Source organism: Crinia signifera, chromosome 3 (assembly GCF_055691185.1).
Source record: "Crinia signifera chromosome 3, ASM5569118v1, whole genome shotgun sequence".
Taxonomy (NCBI): Eukaryota; Metazoa; Chordata; class Amphibia; order Anura; family Myobatrachidae; genus Crinia; species Crinia signifera.
In genome coordinates, this window is record NC_139219.1 from 123,568,656 (window position 1) to 123,588,342 (window position 19,687).

Below are 19,687 nucleotides of genomic sequence, written 5' to 3' on the forward strand. Positions count from 1 at the left end.
ATGGTATGCGATGGGCGCCGTGCTAGGAAACAAGTACCTAGAAGTGTAGCAACATTGAGGTTTACATAGTGCACAGGCAGCATATCGTAGTCAAAGAACTACAGTACTTCGTTATATATATTCATACCCTCCAACATGACCCATTCCATTAGGTGCAAAATGCTCTGTTTCTGGACTTCCTTATCAGTGACAGTTATACCCCTTTTAGACCAAAACGCCGGGTCGCACCCGGCTTTTTGGACCCTGGTTGAAGCCGGGTGCGACCCGGTGTTTAGGGGCATTTACACCGGACGGGCTTAAACGCCCGCACCCCCCTCCCGCCCCTTCCCGGCACTTGAAGATGACAGCGCGATGTCATCTTCAAGCGCCGATCGACGCCGCCGTACCCGGAACGCTGCTGGGGGCAGCCCAGCACTAAGGTAAGCTGCTAGGCTGCCCCCAGTCCCCGCGCGCACCCCCCCCCGCCATTGGACAGGAGGTGAATGGATGCCGCACACAGGCATCCGTTCACCTCCCTCCCCCGCCGCTGTCTGCAGAGTATAGCAGATCCGGGTCTGACCCGCCGCTGACCCGGATTTTTCGGCGGTGTAAAAGGGGTATTACAGAGGTAGGGCTGCAGCACAGTCCAATATTCAAAAAGGGGAGCCACACCTAATGCCACCCCAAACATCACAGTCCTGGACTCACTGGCAGTTGATGTGACCCCCCCCTCTTTGAATACTGGACTGTGCTGGAGTCCAACCTCTGTAACTGCCACTGGCAGGGAAGTCCAGGAACAGAGCATTTTGTACCTATGGAATGGGTCATGTTGGAGGGTGTGTATGTATATATATATATATATATATATATATATATATATATATATATATATATATATACACACACACACACTCTGTGCCCAATCCATACACATTACAGCTGGACACAAGCAGGAATCGCCAAGGACATTTGCCAGAGCAGATCTTTCCTACGGCCGGATTTGCCCCTATAAAGCCAGTGATGGGTGACCACCGCACCTGTGTGCCCGCCGGCGTTAATTTACACTCACCGCACGCCACCGACATGGACTCTGCGCCCGACGGGTGAGAAAACTGTGGAGGGCGAAGAGCTGCCGGAGACTCCAGGTCCCAGGCTCTTCCTAACACCAGGGGCCCGGCCGCCCAGCGGTCGCCGGCCTGTCACCACGACCTGGGCTCGGGGAGACGGGAACATCACGGCTCTCCGAGGACGGTAACGGGGTTTAAACACCTGCAAACTCCCGCCGCTGCCGCGTGTCGAGGAGTTACAGTGACAGAGGCTGCGGCCGCTGGAAATGACGTGCGGGGAGGAGGCGGGGACTCCGCTGCTGCATGTTTGTGTACTGTAAAGAGCTGCTGCTGCCAGTGCCAATCGCTATGTCCGCGCTGTGCGGCAGGATACGGCTTTGACCGGAGCTCCTGCAGCGTAACGTGCCCGGTACGCTGCCGTTCTGCAGTGTCGCCGCAGAGGGCGCACTCACTGCGCGGGAGTTACAGGGGTTCACGGCACTAATTATTATGCAATTCTTTTTGCACCGTCTAAACAACCGTCAGGCGATGCATTCAGGCCAGCCCCTTCAGCCATGACCTGTGCAACCCGTGACTACTGCTGCCAGGGACGGGGTTACATTGTAGCTGAGTGGCTAGCCGTGAGAAGGAACGCCAGTACCAGGTATGGGGAGCGCAAGAACGCTGCAAAACATCCAGAGGGGAGAAGTGAGGACAGATTCCCGTAAGAAGGGGCGTGAGGGCAAGGGATGGCCGCGGACATGCAGCCATTGAATCCTCAGTGCGGGTGGGACATGATATAACCGGGCGCTATTGTCATGTATTGTGCTACAGTTTGGTGATGGGTTAATGTGGTCCTTTAGCTGTGGACGAGCTGCTCTGTTCATCATACATACATACATACGGTACATACATACATACATACATACATTGGGATAGAGCCCGGACAATGGGGCAGATGTATTTAACAAGAGATAAATTCAAGGGTGATAAAGCAAGATAAACGTCCAGCCAATCACATCCCAACTGCCATGTTACAGGCTGTGTTTGAAAAAAGTCAGTAAGGGTCTGATTGGCTGGACGTTTATCTCTCTTTATTTGCATTTATCTCTTGTTAAGGCTTAATACATCTGCCCCAATGATAGAAAAGCAGGCACTGTTTACATTTCAAATGACACGAGGCTACAGCTTATTCACTTCTTATACCACTTTTACACTGCTGCAAAACCCCGGGTCTTCGGCGGGTCAGACCCGGGTCAGCGGCGGTGTAAATGGGACACGCCGTGTCCCTTTATACGGGACTTCTACCCAGGTCCTGACCTGGGTGGAACATGGCTAGGGCCTAGGTAGAGGGCGGTCTAAATGGGTACGCCGGGTCATCCGCAGGTTGGACAGGTGGGGGGTGGGGGGGAGCAGAGGAGGTGAATGGAGGCCTGTGTTTAGCATCCATTCACCTCCCGGACGACGGCTGGGGGGGGGGTGCACGGGGGGTAGGGCAGCCCAGCAGATTACCTTTGTGCTGGGCTGCCCCCAGCACGGCAATCAGCGGTCCCGGCGGGAATGACTGCGATCCCGGTGCTTGGAGATGATGTCCTCTCCAAGCGCCGCCTCCGTCTACACTGCAGGTAGGCACCGCAGTGTAAATCCCGGATCCGATCCGGCTTGTATCCTTCATCCAAATGCCGGGTCGGATCTGGGATTTTTGGTGTAAAAGGGGTATTTGTCGAGCTCTACCTTTTTTTTTTCAAAACATTCAGTTTTGCAAGGGTTAATAAGTCATGGGCCACAAATTTGACACCTGAAATCAACAGTGTGTTCACTAGCATATGACCCACTTGTATTTGCCTAGCTCAACACGGATTTGGCCATGAAATACACTGGCAAAGTGGGCACATACACCATATTATAATAAACCATTTTGAATAAGTAGCTGTAGTTCTGCAATGTGCCACAAATTTTACACCTGAAATAAAATGACTGTAGTCACTAGCATATGACCTACTTGTGTTTTGCCTGGCCCAATACTGGTTTGGGCATGAAATATGCTTGCAAAGAGGTTACATGCTCCACTGTTGGTCAACATATGGAAAAAGTCAACATAGTTTATGACAACATGAACAAAGGTCTCCCCTCACTTTGCGCCCCGAAAACAGGTGCGGGGCTGACAACCACTATCCTCATTGAGAGGCTCCCTCTGCTCATATTCAGTCAAATGCTTCAGAACTAGGGATGCCAATCCCGGGGCATTTTTTCAATCCCGGGACCCAAGATTGAAAAATGTTCAATCCCGGAATTGGCATCCCTATAAGTCCCATGGACATCCCCACACCGGCCGACCCGCACATTTACTTACATCAGCGGGCGGCCGGGAGTATGTTTGGAGGTGCACGGTGCCTCCCGGCAAGTGCACCTCCTCAGCTGGCGGGCGGATCTGCACTATATAGTCAAGGCAGACAAGACTTTCTGCCTTGCGATACGTGAACACACATCGGGATCGCAAGGGTTAAAACCCTTGCGATCTGCATCCGATTCCGATCCGATGTTGACTATATCGTCAACATCGGAAGGCAAAAAGTACCATGTGTACACACCATAAGAACACCATGATCACTCTGTCAGAGCTACAGCATTTCTCTGTAGAGAGAGGAGAACCTTCCAGAAGAACATCCATCTCTGCAGCAATCCACCAATCAGGCCTGTATGGTAGAGTGGCCAGACAGAAGCCACTCTTTAGTAAAAAGCACATGGCAGCCTAGTGTTCCTTCTAGGAACTAGGGCGGGAGGGGGTCGGACCGGGCCCGCCGACGTCACTGTTTTGGGCGTGCCTAGGCCGCCGACGTAACAAAAGGGTCGGCGGCGTCATGTAAAGGGGCGGGCCCGGCCGCTGGCGTCACGCAAAGGGGCGGGACCGGCCGGCAACATCACGCACAGGGGGCGGATCCTGGCCACCCGGACGGCTGTACACTGCCGGGGAAGTGCCGGGCATCGCTAAGTACAGCGACGCCGGGCTTCCCCGGTCACAACAGAAGGGACAATGCAGGCTGTTTTAGCGGGGCGCTGCCAGAGGGGCGGGGCGCATTTCGCATTTTAAAAATCGGGCAGGGCGCAGCGGGAACACTAGCAGCCCGCCTGGAGTTTGCGTAAATGCACCTCAAGGATTCTCAGACCACGAGAAACAAAATTCTCTGGTCTGATGAGACAAATATTGAATTCTGGCGTGAATGCATGGTGTCATGTTTGGAGGAACCCAGGCAGCGGTGCCTGGTTTCCTCCAAATATGACACCACAAGGCCAATACCATCCCATCCCCTCAGTGTTGATGTCAGAAGTTAGCAACAGTAACTTGTTCCCAATCTCTGACTAGTGCACTCATCTCCCAATGTTGTGTATAATTATAAAAAAAAAAAATATATATATATATATATATATATATATATATATATATATATATATATATATATATATATATATATATATAGTATAGGAATCAGGCGGCACTCTCGGATTCAATTATTGTGCAAAAGTACTATTTATTATCCAACATGTTTCGGGCGTGCTGCCCGTCCTCAGGGATCAAAATCAAAGTGACAGTGCAAAACATATATGCTCACACAATCAAAGCAAAACCCTCCCCCCTGTGCTGTGCGGCTGTCTGCCCACCTCACCTGCGTCTTCCATCATCTATCCCTGCTTTCGCCTGCTCACAGCGTGCGCCGCTCGGTCCGGCGCCATTGGGGAGGCTGTCGCTCTGCCCAGCTTCCAGACACTCCCCTTGACGTCATCGGGCGTCTCACTACGCTGCGGGCCAGTTGAGAAGCCAGGCCTCGTTCTGGAGCCGGCAGTGGGGCTTGTTGCCATAGCACCTGGGGGATCAAAACGTAAACAAAAATGTTTCCTTAAATTAAACTTTTCAGAGACATATTCTGCAATATAAGGGTGGGATGACAGAATAATCAGTATTCTGCAACACACTTTGTGAATAAGAAGCAGAATATTGCAGTTATTTAGGTCAATGGATATCTAACTGCCACATCTCTAAAATTTTAATCACATGGGGGCAGATGTATTAAGCCTGGCGAAGAGATAAACTGGAGATAAAGTGGAGAAAAAGTGGAAGGAGATAACGCACCAGCCAATCAGCAGTGTTTGAAATATGACAGTTGGAAGCTGATTGGCTGGTGCGTTATCTCCTTCCACTTTTTCTCCACTTTATCTCCAGTTTATCTCTTCGCCAGGCTTAATACATCTGCCCCAGTATTACAATCAATAAAGAATCAAACACTCACAGCGGACTTGATTTTTTTTTATCACGCTTCAACACACATTGTCACATTTCTTGCTCTTAATTCATTGTAATATAATTCTTAATCATATTTCACTAGTTTTAATTATTAATAGATAAAAGTTAAGTTTTATCACAACCTTCATTCTTGAAACTATGGGGGGTATTCAATGTGCCGCCGCTATTTCCGATGGGGAAAATAGCGACAGCTCCCTATTCAATGCTGTCATGGATTGTCGCGATCCCGCCCGCAGATCGTCAGTCCACGGCCCCTTTGTACCTGTCGTTCAGCTGTCGGGCTGACCGCAAATGGGCCAGGATCACGGCTGTTTGAAGGGATCGACAGCCATGATCCTAGATTGAATACCCCCCATTTGTATGAAGAAAATATAGTGACCATATGCTAAATAGCAATACCAGCTGGTCTAAAGAGCCCCTTTTAGGAATCCTTTGTCCTTCTCTTGTTTTTTGTGTATCGAATACTGATCCTGGGAGAACCTTCCTTTATATTAAATACTGAACCCCTCCCCACCAAGAAGGACCCCCACCAGTAACTTACAAGCATAGGAATCAATAGAATGGGGTGATGCACTACTGGTCGGAGAACAGCACACACACTCCACTGCAGTGCTGAAATACAGATGGCCGCCAAAAGGATGATAAGGATCCTCCTTGGCATCTCCTTATATAATTTCATGCTAGCAAGAAGGCTTAGTTTGCCAAGGCAGGAAAGGCAATCTCTACCCTCCTGCCTCAGGAGGGTAGAGTTTGCCTTTCCTGCCTTGGCAAACTAACTTGTCCAACTGCATTAACACGGAGCTGGGATTTACATGGTGGGAAGAAGCAGACTGACAGCCCCTCTCAGCACAGACCGTTAAGGGCATGTCTGCACAACAGGCTGGTAGTGGCGGCAGGGGGCACCTGAGACACGCCATTCTCAGTAGAGGTTAGTGGCGTGGCAGGGGGCGGGATGCAGCTGGAACAGCTGACATCCGCTCTTATCAGAGGAGGTGAGCAGCCTGTTAGTGTGGCGGGACATGGCTGGAAGAGCTTACACACTGCTCTGAGTTTAGCAGCGTATTGGCTCTTCCAGCCGCATGCCGTCGACAGGTCGCTCACCTCCACTGATGAGTGCGGCCGTTAGCTCAGCTCTTCCAGTTGCATCCTATCCCCTGCTACTCAGCCTGTCAGCATTGCAGAGGGCTGCAGAAGGGTGATTATTGAAACACCATGCAAAAAACACCAAGAGGGAACACCATGTGTGTTTGTGTATTTATTTAACTTCTTTTTTGTTTCTGAGAATATACAGTATGTTGACCTCAAAGGACGATGTACATTTTATACAGTTAATGTTGATATTAAAGCCTACACTGTACATTTACTATTTTTTTTTTTTTGTAGGTGATTATTATAAAGAAAAAAATGTCTACAGAATGCCTAATGAACCCAGATTTTCTTATAGAATTCATTGAAATGTACCGCTCTCTTCCTTGCTTATGGAAAGTGAAATGTGCAGATTATTCCAATAGACAGAAAAAAGCGGAAGCATATGACAAATTAGTCAGTCTTTGCCAATCAGTTTGTCCCACAACAACAATAGAACTTGTTAAACATAAGATTGCAAATTTACGAACTGTGTTCAAAAAGGAATTAAAGAAAGTCGAGTCGTCAAGAAAATCTGGCGCTTCTGGCGATGATGTTTACATACCGAGGCTGTGGTACTTCGACTTGCTGAAATTTACTATTGACTCAGATGTGCAAACACCGTTAATAGCCAACTTTTCTGAAACATATGATATGCGACAAGAGGAAGAAAACACAGATGACAGCCTAGAAAGTGTTTATGAAACTACAAACTTGTCCCAGGTAAAGACACTTATATTTTCTATTAGCATATTCATTTATTATGGTATGCAATTTAATTTCAATACAGAACTCATTACATGTTATTGTACAAAACCATATTGAGTAACTGTACAGTAATGTGCACTTTTTAATTACACAGGAAGTAATTCAAGAAGTACACATTTGCAGTAACAATCAGCAACAAATTAGCATGGCTCCTCCCCCTCTATCCTCCCCTCAGACCCCAGTCTTAGTTAAGTACCCGTAGGAGTCGGATCCCTGGGCTAGGGCTCCTCTTAGGGGGGGGGGGGGCTCTATAGTGTTTTTTATATTTTTTGGTACTTATGAGTTATCTGGGCGCCCGATTTTTTGATTGTATGCCTTAAGTTAAGGCATACAATCAGATGCGATGCGATATCGCATCGCATGCGACCATCGGATGCGATGACCCGATTTTTCCATAGGAATCAATGTTAAAATGGACTGAGTCCATTTTAACATGGAATTCAATGGGAAAAGGGGTCCTTTTCATACCCCTACTATCCAAGTGGGCATGGAGTTGGATATAAACCTGTGGCGAGCGTAGCGAGCCACCGAGCCCGAAGCGTGGCGAGCGAAGCGTGGCGAGCGAACGGTATTCTGTGTCCCCTCGCGGGGCTCGCTACGCTCGCCACGCTTCGGGCTCGGTGGCTCGCTACGCTCGCCACAGGTTTATATCCAACTCCATGCCCACTTGGATAGTAGGGGTATGAAAAGGACCCCTTTTCCCATTGAATTCCATGTTAAAATGGACTCAGTCCATTTTAACATTGATTCCTATGGAAAAATCGGGTCATCGCATCGCATCCGATGGTCGCATGCGATGCGATGTGCCCGATCCGACCCGATTTAGAAATCGGGCGCCCAGTTAACTCACAAGTACCTATTTTTTTATAAAGAAGTGTGCTCAGGCAGCCAGAATAACCTGCTGGCTGCCTGCTCCGTGGGATGCCCTCCGGTGGGGTCAGCGCGGCACCGCTTGCGGCGCACGCAGCTGACCCTGGTCACCAGTGCATCGGCACTGGGGACCCGCCGCAGCCGCACGTGGCCAGCGTTACGGGTCCGAGACCGCGTCACCCGCCGGAGGTACAGGGGCTAACCTAGGGGTGACGGCTGGACCAGAGTGCGCGCTGGTCCAGCTTGGAGGGCAGAGGTCACACAGCGCCGCTGTTCACAGCGCGCGCTGAGCGGGTCGTCAGAGGAGGCGGAGCTTCCCTTCTCTGCTACACGGCCCCATCTTACAGCCCACGCTGCCTCTCCTGCTGATGCGCCTCAACGGATCTCCTGAACAGAGCATCAGAGCGCTGCTCCTCTTCCTCATGCTGGTTCACTTTGCTGGGTGAGTGACAGGGTGTCCTGCTGGGATCCCCTTTGAGATCGTTTGGTACTTGTTTCCTAGCACGGCCACACCGATTTACATCGGGGTGGTCGTGTCGGAAAAATCGGGTCCATCGCATGCGATTTGGTCGCATGCGATTTGGTCGCATGCGATCGACGCGACCGACCGATTTTCGACCCGATTTTTTCATTGAATGAAATGTAAATCGGGTCCCTGGGGCCCGATTTTACATTGGATTCAATGTAAAATATTCCCAACCCCCCCAAATTTAACGGCGTAAACCACCACCCCACTATAGACGCCAACCCGAAGCGTGGTGAGCGCAGCGAGCCCGCGAGGGGCGGCGGTGCGCGTCCTCCGACCTTTTCATTCCCCTACTATCCACGTCGGCGTGGAGTTGAGAATAGAATAGTGTGGCGAGCGCACGCGTATACCTGTGAAGTTATACGCGGCCCCTCGCTGGGCTCGCTGCGCTCGCCAAGCTTCGGGCTCGGTGGCCCTTTGTCCCCATTTTTGGCCGCCCTCCTAAGGCGGTGGTGTATTTCCCAGAATCTGTGGAGTTAGACAAACCTTTATTGGATGTTTGGAAAGCTCCAGAGAAAAAGTTTCAATGATCAAAACGGTTTAAAACTACTTATCCCTTTGCTCCAGAGGCAAGGGCTAAGTGGGAAAATCCACCCTTGGCTGACGCGTCAGTGTCAAAGCTTTCAAAAAAGCAGCACTTCCTATACCAGGGGCTGTTGCACTTAAAGATGCTCCTGATAGGCGTCTAGAAGCGGGGTTAAAACATATTTTTATCAATGCTGGGGTCACCCTACGCCCTGTATTAGCCATCTCTTGGGTTAGCAGGGCCATGGAAACTTGGGCTGAGGAATTAGCTAATGGAATAGAGGAACAAAGGCCCTTAGAAGACCTAGCTTTGCAACCTTGGTTGCTAGAGTTTCCGCCTTGTCCGTCACAGCTAGGCGTTCCTTGTGGCTCAAATCATGGCAGGCGGAGACAGACATAAAAAAGGCTGTAGAAGGTCTGCCCTTTACAGGTGAGGTACTATTTGGGCCTGAGCTGGACAAGCTGATTGCCCAGGCCACGGGGGGCAAGTCCACCTTCTTGCCTACCTCAGCTCCACCTCCTAAAAAGCCTTATCAAGGCCTCTCCTAACGTCCTTTCCTTTCGTGGAGCACCAAAGTTTAGGGGGAAACCTAGAGGTGCCTTTGCCTCTTCCCGAGGCAGAGGGTTTGGAGGCGCGGCCACTACCTCAACAGCGGGAGCCCAACACACTGACCCTAAGCAACCAGAAAAGCCCACAGCATGACTGTCTCCCATCTTATCTGGGGGACCCCAGAGTGGGGCGAAGGTTGCGGGATTTTCATCATCACTGGATTATGTCATGTACAGACCAATGGGTTCTGTCAATTGTGACAGAGGGTTACAAGCTGGAGTTTGCTTGCAGACCTCTTAAGTTTTTTTCACGACAGGTCTCCCCATGTCGAAAAGGACCGATTACTACTGATACAGGCCATTCAAAAACTTTTGGCAGCTCGGGTCATAATGCCGGTCCCAGCAGCCAACCGCACAGAAGGTTTTTATTCACCTCTTTTTCTGGTACCAAAGCCAGACGGGACTGTGCGTCCCAATTTTAAATTTAAATTCATTGAACAGGTACATAACCTACCACAAGTTCAAGATGGAATCGCTAAGATCAGTAGTGGCCGGTCTGGAACCAATGGAATTCTTGGCCTCTCTAGACATAAAAGATACCTATTTACATGTCCCAATACACGAAAATCACCAACAGTTCCTTCGATTTGCTATCAAGGAAGATCACTTCCAGTTTCGGGCAATGCCCTTTGGCCTGGCATCCGCTCCGCGCCTCTTCACAAAAATCATGGCGGTGATGATTTCCTTACTACACACGAAGGGGGTAAATGTGGTCCCGTACTTGGATGATCATTTGATCAAGGGACCGTCCAAGGAGGTACTTCTTCAGAGCATTCATGTCTGTTGTCAAGTGTTACTACAACATGGGTGGGTTCTGAATTACAACAAGTAGCCAGTTGACTCCGTCCCGACGGATTCTCTTCTTGGGCTTCTCATGGACACGTCTCTACAGAAAATCTTCCTTCCATTGGAGAAGATTATTTCTCTTCAGAAGTTGGCCAGACAGGTCCTCAGTCCTCACAGAGTGTCAGTACATCTGTGTATACGCTTGTTAGGCAAAATGGTTGCCTCCTTCGAGGCACTTCCCTTTGGCCGCTTCCACTCCCGGACATTCCGACTGGATCTGCTGAAACAGTGGTCCAGTTCACATGTGCACATGCACAGGTGAATTATCCTGTCGCCATGCAGTCGTCTTTCTCTGCAATGGTGGCTCCATACACCAAACCTGTTGGAGTGCCGCCGTTTCGGTGTCTGGGAGTGGACCATAGTCACCACGGACGCCAGCCTCAGGGGCTGGGGTGCGGTGGTGATGGAACATCACTTCCAAGGGCGCTGGTCTCCACAGGAAGCGCGAAGCTCCCGATAAACATCCTGGAGCTTCGGGCGATTCGCCTGGCCTTATTCAAGGCGGACCTTCTGCTGCGGGGAAGAGCTGTAAGGATCCAATCGGACAAAGCCACGGCTGTGGCATATGTCAACCGCCAAGGCGATACACGCAGTCGCAAAGCTATGCAGGAAGTACGCCCAATTCTCCAGTGGGCAGAACGGCAGGCCCTGGCTTTTTCAGCTGTGTTCATACCAGGAGTGGACAACTGGGAGGCCGGTTACTTAAGCCGCCAGGATGTCCACCCGGGGGAATGGGCCCTACACCCGGAGGTCTTCTCTCAGATTGTAAACCTTTGGGGGATGCCCCTTATAGACATGATGGCATCAAAACACAACTGCAAGTCGCCCCGGTATTGCTCCAGGTCACGGGATCCCGCGGCAGTGGCAACGGATGCCCTAACCGCGGCTTGGAACTACTCCCTAATTTACATATTCCTACCGTTTCCGTTGCTGCCGCGTGTACTCAAACGGATCAAGAGGGAATCAGCAACAGTCATATTGGTGGCACCGAATTGGCCTCGTCGTCCGTGGTACGCCTATCTTCAGGGGCTCCTGATAGACCGACCTTGGCAGCTTCCTCCAAGGGACGATCTTCTGCTGCAGGGGCCATTCGTCTACCAAGTCTTACTGCGGCTGCGTTTGACGGCGTGGCTATTGAAGCCACGCTGTTAACCAGATGTGGTATCCCAACATCATTCCAACAATGCTTAGAGCTCGGAAGGAGGTCACTTCACAACATTACTACCAAATTTGGAAGGCGTATGTGGTGTGGTGTGAACACCATAAATTACCCACATCTGTGTTCTGTCTTTCACGGTTGCTCCGATTCCTACAGGTGGGGTTTTAAAGTACAAGTGTCAGCCTTGTCTGTATTTTTTTCACCGTTGTTTGGCAGTCATTCCGGAGGTCCAGACCTTCTTTAATGGTGTCTTCAGCCACCGGTTCGGGCCCCAGAGGAGCCTTGGAATTTACCTCTGGTGCTGGATTATCTCAAGTCCAGTGTTTTTGAACCATTAGACTCCATTGATCTCCGTCTTCTCACGTGGAAAACGATTATGCTTCTGGCCTCGGCACGAAGGGTGTCTGATCTTAGTGCCTTGTCATGCAGGTTCACTTATCTGGTGTTTCACCAAGATAGGGCTGAACTTCGGACCAGAATGGATTATCTTCCAAAGGTTGTGTTGGCGTATCACCTCAACCAACCTATTGTTGTTCCGGTACTGACGGGTGATCACTGGATGTTGTTCACACTTTGCAGGTTTATGTGAACAGAACCAAGGGATTTTCAGAAATCAGATTCACTGTTCGTTCTATACGCTACTGCCAAGAGGGGCTGACCAGCCTCCAAACAAAATCTGGCAAGATGGATTTGCCTTACCATAAAGCAGGCTTATGTGCAGGCGGCTCAGGTTCCACCCTCTAAAGTTTCGGCCCACTCCACACGTTCAATGGGGCCATCTTGGGCAGCAGCTAGAGGTGTGTCCCTGACTCAGCTGTGTAGAGCAGCGACATGGTCTGGTCCTAATACATTTATCAAATTTTATAAGTTTGATACCTTTGCGGCCTCTTCAAATTTTGGCCGTGCTCTGCTGCAGGATGCCCAGCGCCTTCCCACCCGTGGGGATGGCTTTGGGACGTCCCCAGCGTAGTGAATTCAGTGTCCCCTTGGATGAAGGAGAAAATAGGAATTTGGTACTCACCGTTAATTCCCTTTCTCCAAATCCATAGGGGACATTGAACACCCTCCCGGCGCTGTGCTTTTTTGGGTATGGGTGTGTTTAGTTCGCATGTGTTGTTTGTTGTACATGCGATTGTCTGCAGTTTACAGTTATACTCATATTACTTTGCCTGTTCTTTTTTTTTTTTTTTTCTCTCTCTCTGATTTGGTTCAAGGTATAATTTGTATCAATACTGCATAAAAAACAACTGATGCTGGAATTGCCCACACCAGTAATGCGTTATTGATGTTCTCACAGAGCACCCGAACCAAACATGCTTACAAAATCTTAGTAGCATATTAGAGAAAATAAATAATGACAAGACTGTATTTACACCCACAGCCCCACTATCATACATACTGTATAAATATTACACAATGATTACTTGTACCATGACCTTCTGTCTGTGTAACACCACACGGGATTGGTATTAAATCTAAATAAACTAAATAAATGTTATTTGCCTTATTCAATCAATAAAAACCCCAAAAATTTCAGAGTGGCTTTTGGGAAAAATTGCCAAGTAAGTGGTTAAGACCGTATAGTAAGATAAGGGAATACATGAAAATGTTTCAGAATGTGAGATTCTCTAACATTACATTAACACTCTGGGCAGTATTCAATGAGAAAAATTCTCCGTGTTTTATGGAGAATTTTTGCTTTTTTCGCCTTGGACGGAGCATTTTGCTCTCCAAAAGTGAACCACCCTATTCAATGTGAAATATTCGCCGTCTTTCTAAGTGATTTTCGTCGTCGTCTTTTGGTGTAAAAAAAATCAGGTTTTTTTTTTCTGTGAAGGGGCATGTTATTTTTAGTCATGTGCTTATAGCACATGAATATATATTTAATTTAAATTTTTTTACACAGTGCAGCCAGCAGGGGGCCGGAGCGCTCGAGCCGTTCATTAGATATTCATATATTCACTGCACCCGATCGTTAATATGCACGATCGGGTGCAGCGAATACTGGGTCCCCCGCTGGCTATAGGGGGGGGGCAGCCTGTGCTGCCTGGGTCCAGGGGAGCCCCCTCCCCTCCACATATGTTCTGGGGCATCCAGGGAGACTTTAATCTCCCTGGATGCCACCGTCCCACGGCTCCCTGTCAGCTCCCTGCCGCGGACGCTCATCCGCTGCAGGGGTTAAGACTCGCCGCGAGTGGCGGCGAGTCTTAAATACATTGAATAGTGGGAGCAGGAGGCTCCGGAACACGGAGAGTGCATGGCGAGAGAAAAAATCTCTCGCCATGCACAGAGAATTTTTTTCATTGAATACTGCCCTCTGTTGCAGTACTTTCATCAGAAAGCAGTGCATTCAAATGGTTTTGAATTTTATTTTTGATGAACCGTATTTGTGTGCCCTGACACCAATCAACCGCTTCATTGCATGTATACAAATAATTTGTTGTTCTTATTGAGATTATTCAGATAGTATAAACGTCTTTCATTTGTAATTTATATATTTAATAAAAATGTTATCCAGTTAATAATTGTGTAATTATATTATTTACTAAATCTGTCCTTAGGAGAGTTAAGACTGATGGGGTCCATACACGGTGCGATAACGTTTAAGTTCAAAACGCATCGCATTTAGTTCAAATCGCACTACGGGCCTTATTCTAGTTCACTCTTTCTGACAAAATCCTTCTTAGATGGACAAAACCATGTGCACTGCAGGGGGTCAGATGTAAAATGTGCAGAGAGAATTAGATTTGGGTGAGTTTTTTTTGTTTCTGTGCAAACACTGGCTGCTTTATTTTTACACTGCAATATAGATCTCACTTTGAAGTAAAACCCCACCCAAATCTAATTCTCTCTGCACAAGTTACATCTGCCCCACCTGCAGTGCACATGGTTTTGTCCATCTAAGAAGTATTTTGTCAGAGTGAACTAGAATAAGGCCCAATGTTTCTCTGGGGCATGCGATGCATAATTTATATTGCATAGTACAAAAAGTATGTGCATGCAATACTTTTTTTTACTACATCACTGCTGTAGCACATTGTGTATGATATGAACTAATTACATAATGTAGTTTAGTCCAAATTGTATGCAGTTCAAATGGTATATAATTGAAATTGCAAAGCGCTGAATTTCAAATGGGCACTTTTAAAAATCATATTGCAAAGTAATTGATCAGATTTATATTTATGACACATTAAAACGATGTGCATCGTAAATTCTCTGATCCATGTGTATTTTGTCAAAAGCATTCGCAAATTCCACAACCTAGCATCCGTTTTCGTATTCAACTTTTAAAAAGTTGCATACTAGAAAGACGTCCAAAAAAGGCTGAGATTGAATAGTTGTGTGCCAATATTTACAACTGGAAATATCAGATTGATATATATATATTTGCAAGTTCCAAAAATGAATTGTTTTTATTAACAGGAAGGTACAAATTTCCATTAAAAGGACAAAGTCAGCAGGAGATAGATGTGAATGTTGAATTATACCATTATAATTGAATGTGGGGTTTTTTGTAGGTGATAATTACAAAGAAGAAGATGTCAACAGAAATTTTTATGAATCCAGATTTCCTAAAAGAATTCATTGAAATGTACCGCTCTTTTCCTTGCTTATGGAAATTGAAGTCCTCCGATTATTCCAATAGACATAAAAAAGCAGAAGCATATGACAAATTAGTCAGTCTTTGCAAAACTGTTTGTCCTACAGCAACCATAGATCTTGTTAAACATAAGATTGCAAATTTACGAACTGTGTTCAAAAAGGAATTAAAGAAAGTTGAGTCCTCAAGAAAATCTGGAGCCTCTGGTGATGACGTTTACATACCGCGGCTGTGGTACTTTGATCTTTTGAAGTTTACTATTGATCAGGATGAGCAATCTGTGTCTAACTATCCTGATACACATGGTATGCGACAAGAGGAAGAAAACACAGATGACAGCCTAGAAAGTGTTGGTGAAAGCACAAACTTGTCTCAGGTAAGACCTCCAAATAATTCTTTGACCTTTTGAACCATGCTAGGATGTGGTTATCTGTGGCACACATCTCGTTTTGTTGCAGTTTATTTACTATTAAAATATAAATTACCCACAGCAAGAAATAATCATACAGAGCATCTGAAAACTATTTACAGGGCTCTACTTTTTCCACATTTTTCACATTTTGTCTTTACAGTCTTAGGGGGGTATTGAATCCCGGGTCAAGACTATTGGTACGTCCCGACAGCTGTGACCCTGGCCTTTTTTCATTTTGCTTGACCGTAAATTGGCAGGCACTATTCAATGTCCCACCTGCCAATCAATGAAAATGGAGCGTGTCCGCGTAAATAGCCGTGGATTGTCGAGATCAGGCCGTGATCGTGACCATTCATGGCTGTTCTCTACAAAACGGGCCCCACAGCTTTTTAAAGCTGGGCCCGTTCTGTCTTGACAGACAGCATTGAAGAGGCAGACTGACAGAAGTGATTAGGCGCCATTGCTATGTCCCCCATCGGAAATAGCGGCGGGGATTGAACACCTCCTTATTCCAAAATTTTATAAATTCATTTTCCGTCAATTCTACACACAATACTTCATAATAACAATTTGAAAAAAAGGTTTGGGAGATTCTTTCATTCCTCTTTCCCTCTATACGGGCTAGTCCTCCAGTTCCCATCACAGAGTGGCCATGGGGTTCTTATTCACCTCCATGACAAGAGCCTTTCTTCTGTGATCACTCAGTTTAGATAACCTGCCAGCTCTAGGAAGAGTTCTGGTGATTACAAACTTATTCCATTTGCAGATGAGGAAGGCCACTGTGCTCATTGGGACTTTCAAAGTAGCAGATATTTTTGGCACTTTTCCCCAGATTTGTGCCTAGAGACAACCCTGTTTCTAAGATTTACAGACAATTGCTTTGATTCATGTTTTGTTTGTGCTCTGACATGCACTGTCAAGTGTGGAACCTTTTTATATAGACAGGTGGGTGCCTTTCCAAATCATGTCCAATCTACAGAATTTACCACAGGTGGACTCCAATTAAGCTGTGGGAACATCTCAAGGACAATCAGTGGAAACATGATGCAACTGAGCTCTAAGGCTGTGAATTCTTATGTACATGTGATTTCTTCGTTCTTTATTTTTAACCCTTTAAGTGGCAAGTGAATTTGTCAAAATTGGTGTGAAAATTGCCAAGCAAACATTTTTACAATGACCTGTAATGTTTACCTTTTATAGGAAATATAGGGTGAAATGTAATAGGGGGCCAGATTCTCTAAACTTCAAAAGTGATAAAATAGAGAGTGATAAACAGCCAGACAATTAGCTACTGTCTGACATTTTTCAAACACAGTCTGTGACATGACAGGTAGGAGCTGATTGGCTGGCTGTTTATCACTCTGGATTTTATCACTTTTGAAGCTTAGAGAATCTGGCCCAGCATGAGAGATTCAGAAAGTGAAAAATTTGGTAAGAAAGACGTTGTTTTTTTTTAAAGAGCGCCAATCATTTACACTGCAAAATAAGTTTGAATTTGAAGTGTAAATGATTGCCGCTTTAACAAAACGCTGGCATTTTTAACCAATATTTTGCACATCTCTTAAGGAGATGTTGGCACCCAAAGGGTATTATTTTAAGGTAAAATAAGAATTTATTTATTCATTTTGGAATAAGGCTGTAACATAACAAATTGTGGAATAAGTGAAGCGCTGTGAATACTTTCCAGATGCACTGTACATCCAGTGCAACTGAATACATATTTGGTTGAAATAGACTGCTGCAAATCTGCAATTGATTGAATTGAACCCTTTATATAAAAGCCTAGTTTGAGCTCCCCATTTAGAATAGAGGATACGGAAAGCAGTCTTGTAGCAGTTTTATGTACTTTGTGTGGCCAGAGATATTCTTTGACTATTTAAAATATTGTAAAAACGACATAATTGAATTTACAGTAATTTTTGTTCATAGGTATGTATTCGTACACGAAGTCATGAAGTAATTGAAATGCAGCCGCAAACCATTCCAATACTCAACCAGAAAAAAAGAAAAACAGTCAATGAGGACTTAAGTAGACAACTACTCACTGAAGCTGCTGCAGTGCTCAACCAAAAAGAAGATGAATTTGATGCTTTTGGTGTTACTGTTGCAGCAAAGTTACGCAAAATGGATGATAAACAAAGACTATTATCAGAGGTCCTCATAACTGACATTTTATTTAAAGGCATGATGAGAAAACTCACAGAAGACACAAACATCTCTCTATTCCAAATTCCACACTATGCTTGTCAGCCACCAAGTTGCTCTAGTTCTGTTGAATATAACATTCAAAATCCTCAGGCAACAGCCTCACCACGGCAAGAATTTGTCTCCTACAATCATGAATATAGCTGTAGTCCAACAGCAGGCAGGGGAAATGCCTCCTTTTGTATGTCCCCTCTCCGTGGTTCACAAGTAACAGAACCTTCACAGTATAAGGAAGAACATTTATAGCCAATGCACATTTCTACCAGGTGACATACTGTAAAACACTTTCTAGTGTTTTAGTGTTTTACTGGGACACTAGAATTAAAAAAAGTTTCCTATTAGGGTTCTATTTAAGTTGTTTTTATTATACATTGGTAATTATTATATATATATATATATATATATATATATATATATATATATATATATATATATATATGAAACTTTTTACTACGATTTAATTTTCTTTATTTTAAGAAAAAAAATGTTTTGTATGGCACATTTTTGCAGAAATTTCTCACTGTCTTTATTTTCATAAATTCTCAAGGCCAGTTTCTGACATTAACAGTACAGGCCTCCTTTTATAGTTATTGTGACGATTATGCAGGCCTAGAACAGTAATTACAGTACATGCAGCAATATCATAAACTATTCAAACAGGCTAATTTCTTTATTTTTACCTGCAGCTGCCAGTACCGGATGTTTGAGCAATTGTTGCTCCGTTTGAGAGTGAACAGCTGCCTTCGTCTGCTATTCCGCTCTCATTCCTTTTAGATGTTGCAAGCTGAAGCGAGCATTTAGTGACCTGCTTGGGCCTCACATGGCACTTTTCGAATTGCACCCAGTACTTTGATCAATTTTAGTCATTTTACATGCCTTTACCTGGGCATTATCAGCGTGTTCATTTTTTAAATTCCCCCTTGATATCTTGCCAGGTCTAAATCACGACTCAAGTTAAAAAGCAAAAATCTTACACTGAAAATAGTGCAGCAAAAAATGCATTGATTTCTTTATTTATTTTTTAATTGTCCTCAAACACTTTTTTTTGTGTGCTTTTTTTTTTTTTTGGTGACATGCTTTCATGTCCAGTTTATTGCCACCTCACCATCAATTTTACCATATCAGATTTCCTCCTAAAGTATTGCTCAGCTAAATCATATTTATCTTTTAAATAAAGCAAATGAGTGAGAAGGCATTCTCTTTATTATGATCTTTTATTTATGCAGTGTTGACCAGGAAGAATATTTGTCATTCAGACTAGTTCTTGTATCACTGGAGGTCTATCTATTATGGGATCAGTATGAAATCACAGAGGGCGGAATCCCGACTGCCGCAATGCCGACAAGGGGGGGCCTTGTCGGGTGGATCCCCCCCCTTGCGGGCTCGCTGCGCTCACCCCGGAGCGGGCCACGGTGCCTCGCTACGCTCGGCACACTATTTTATAATCCCTCGATGGGTGTCGTGGACACCCATCGAGGGACAAAGTGACGGCATTGCTACGGTTGGTATGTCAACCGTTGGGATTTTGACTGCATCACCTATCTATCTATCTTTGAGTCTATATCGCCTAACAAAAAAGCACACACTGGGTACAAATCGGCAACCAATAAACAACCCAAACATTTTTTGGGTTATGTTACAGGAAATGAGTGTCTTGCAGAAGCCCACGCAATCATGGTAGAACATCTCAATAAAAGTACACTTATCAGAACT

At 46.0% G+C, this 19,687-nt stretch overlaps 2 protein-coding genes across 4 annotated transcripts in view; one reads left to right on the forward strand and one right to left on the reverse strand.

Annotated features, from left to right (window-relative positions):
* The window catches only part of NUP133 (nucleoporin 133), a 167,659-nt gene extending 166,175 nt beyond the window's left edge, over window positions 1-1,484 (reverse strand). The window contains exon 1 of the mRNA XM_083176459.1: window positions 1,049-1,484. Coding sequence (XP_083032585.1) covers window positions 1,049-1,212 — 164 coding nt within the window. The 5' untranslated portion in view covers window positions 1,213-1,484. The remainder of the gene's footprint in view (window positions 1-1,048) is intronic.
* Window positions 1,349-19,169, forward strand: LOC146063755 (uncharacterized). Of its 3 annotated transcripts, none has more exons than XM_083176462.1 (4): window positions 1,349-1,749; window positions 6,709-7,173; window positions 15,275-15,733; window positions 17,699-19,169. In XM_083176462.1, exons 2-4 carry the CDS (start codon window positions 6,730-6,732, stop codon window positions 18,218-18,220), a joined length of 1,425 nt encoding a protein of 474 aa, XP_083032588.1. In that variant the 5' UTR covers window positions 1,349-1,749; window positions 6,709-6,729; the 3' UTR covers window positions 18,221-19,169. The 3 variants fall into 3 exon arrangements, with proteins under 3 accessions (XP_083032588.1, XP_083032586.1, XP_083032587.1); XM_083176460.1 differs by having other exon boundaries at window positions 1,350-1,689; XM_083176461.1 differs by having other exon boundaries at window positions 1,703-1,812.
* The last annotated feature ends 518 nt before the right edge of the window (window positions 19,170-19,687 follow it).